We start from the raw sequence: 2,864 nt of genomic DNA, 5'->3' as shown, positions 1-2,864 counted from the left end.
TGTCTCTCTCTCCCTCTCTCTCTCCCTCTCTCTCCCTGGCTGCGGGTGTCTCTCTCTCCCTCTCTCTCTCCCTCTCTCTCCCTGGCTGCGGGTGTCTCTCTCTCCCTCTCTCTCTCCCTCTCTCTCCCTGGCTGCGGGTGTCTCTCTCTCCCTCTCTCTCTCCCTCTCTCTCCCTGGCTGCGGGTGTCTCTCTCTCCCTCTCTCTCTCCCTCTCTCTCCCTGGCTGCGGGTGTCTCTCTCTCCCTCTCTCTCTCCCTCTCTCTCCCTGGCTGCGGGTGTCTCTCGCCCTCTCATTAAAGCCGCGGAGCTTTACTTTGCGCATGTTCGGCCGCTCGCGCCCAACATTCGACACCAAGATGGCGAGAACACGTCTGGCTTGTCTCCTGACTCTCCTCTCAACTCACTGTAAGTAACACGAACAACACGCTGCTCCCGAACCGGGCCGACAAGAGGTTCGGCTCGGTTCTGTTCGCCAGGGTTAAAACGCTGGCTGGGACAAAAAAAAACTATCCGAACCGTTAAACTCTGGAAAAGTAACGGAGCGAGAGCTCAGCCTCCCGGGCGGACAGAGCAGAGCTATAAATAATCTGGAATAATATTAATAATAAACAAACAAACAGAGCGGACATGTTTTATTTGTTTTGTTTTTGTTAGTTGGGTGTAAGTTTTAGTTTTAATCCGCTTTAAGACGCGTCTTTTTTTGCCCCGCTGTTTGCCTTGATTTATTACCGTAATGTGTGGAATATGTGCGCGCGTGTGTCGGAAAAGTTCGGAGTGCGTGAAGAGACATGTAGGAGCGGTTCTGTGGCTCGGTACCGATAAGTGTTTATCGGGGTGTGTTGGAGCTGCACGGATGGAGCGATGCGGGATGAGTCCGGCTTGTTTTTGTCTGTTTTCTGCTGCCGAATAGAAGCGTTTTGACGGCGGGAGGAGCCTGTCTCCCTCCTCCTCCTCCAGCGGGGCTTTAGACCCAGAACCGTTAGGGTCCAGCTGGGCTTCAAGTGCCGCTCATCGGGTTCTGATGAAACGACACCTGTTTGAGTAACTAAGTGTCCTCCAACAATCAGAATCAACAGTTTAGTTTTTAACACCAAACCACAGAATAAAACATCAAGAAAATTGGGGAGACCGGGGACAGTTGCAACACTTTTGGCACACAGASATGGTTTGAATTAAAAACCAGRTTTTAATACAATAAACTTACATCTGTCTGTTAATCAAAACCCTTTATAGATGATTAAAGCAGGTACATTCTTCACTATTTGCATTTGAAAATGAAAAGTCAGATGTTGCAACTGACCCCGGGGCAGGGGTCAGTTGCAACATTGTTTGGGGGTGGCTACAACATATTATCAATACGATATATTTCACTGTAAATAAAAGTTTTATTATTTTTATATATAAATTATTGCTAAATGAATAAAAACTGTCATTTATACTGATATTACAGNCCAGACGAAGCAGAGAAGGGAAACTAGAATTGAGCGGAGCTGTATAGGAAGGCAAGGGCCAAGCTAGTTTTGCAGTGGTTCAATGGACCAATTGCAGCAATTCCTCTCTCGCCACTGATTCCTTTCAAACTAAAAAAAAAACGTAATGCGACATGACATGAATGTAATTTGTAATTCAATGCATTACAGAAATGTAGTGGAGTAGATAGTACAGATACTTAATATAAACCGTAGTGAAGTAACAGTCAAAAGTACCTATGATGAAATCTACTAAGTACAGATACATGAAAAATGTACTCAAGCACAGCAACGAAGTAGTTGTACTTTGTTACATCCCACAACTGCCTGCAGGTGGCTGAGCTTTTTGACTCTCTGCAGTATGTTTGACTCCTGGAAGCCTTGGTAGTCTTGAGACTCCATTATGACCTGCACAGACTCAAGGTGCACCTCCATGTTTTCTTTGAAAGCTTAATTTTTTCCTAGACACAGAACGGATGTGGCTGGACTCAAAGTTTTCTCTCATCAGTGAGTTCTGTCAGAAAGTTTGCAGTTTATCTGTGTGTATTTTGGTGAATTATGTGATCAGAAAATGATGTACCCTGACCTTTGAGTTCAGCTTGAATGACTTTGGATGGGTTCCTTGTCTCTTTTTCWACCATCCACACTATCTGTCTGATCTACCTGGGGTTGCATTTCCTCTTGCGTCCACATCCTGTGAGGTTAGCAGGACCACACCAACCAGGAACAGGTTGGTTTTCTGACAATAGGCTGATCAGCTGATGAAAAGCTGGAARGCAGCTATAGTAAAAGTTAAATACTTAGTTTAAAACATATGACACAAAGAATAATAATGTTTTTCTATCRGCCTGTTCTTGAATGTTGATAAGACTAAACAATTGGTCGACTTCAGGAGGAATCCTGCTCCTCATTTCACTTAAATGACTATGATGAAGAAAAGAAGCAACAACACAACGTCCTGCAGAGGCTGCTAAAGGCCAGGCTTCCAAATCACAAGTTGACTATTACACATCATAAGTAYACAGTTACAAATTTCAAATCRTATTACAAAATCTGTTACAAAAAAATACTCATGATACATAAATGGCTTCATAGGAATGTACATCTGCCACCAGCATTGTTTCAGACTCATTTTCCTCCCTGTGCTGTTTGACCAGAGGTTCAGAAGCATCAGAAAACCACTGCAGACCAGATCAAAGATTATTACAGCAGAAACAGGCAAACAACCTGACATTAAATCAAAATAAACATTTCCTGGTTTAGACCAGACCAGCTGAGATCAATGAGAAAAAGTTTTTAAGAGTTCTTTCTTTCTTTCTTTCTTTCTTTCTTTCTTTCTTTCTTTCTTTCTTTCTTTCTTTCTTTCTTTCTTTCTTTCTTTCTTTCTTTCTTTCT

At 43.2% G+C, this 2,864-nt stretch overlaps 1 protein-coding gene across 1 annotated transcript in view; it reads left to right on the top strand.

The window, feature by feature from the left end:
* Positions 1-220: 220 nt before the first annotated feature.
* The window catches only part of jam3b (junctional adhesion molecule 3b), a 73,976-nt gene continuing 71,332 nt past the window's right edge, over positions 221-2,864 (top strand). Inside the window, exon 1 of the mRNA XM_014026796.1 lies at positions 221-405. Within this exon, the coding sequence (XP_013882250.1) occupies positions 321-405 (85 nt within the window). The 5' untranslated portion in view covers positions 221-320. The remainder of the gene's footprint in view (positions 406-2,864) is intronic.

This window comes from Austrofundulus limnaeus, unplaced genomic scaffold, assembly GCF_001266775.1.
Source record: "Austrofundulus limnaeus strain Quisiro unplaced genomic scaffold, Austrofundulus_limnaeus-1.0 Scaffold589, whole genome shotgun sequence".
Classification (NCBI taxonomy): Eukaryota; Metazoa; Chordata; class Actinopteri; order Cyprinodontiformes; family Rivulidae; genus Austrofundulus; species Austrofundulus limnaeus.
The sequence above is the reverse complement of the archived record's forward strand: the minus strand, read 5'-3'. Positions and strand labels throughout refer to the sequence as shown.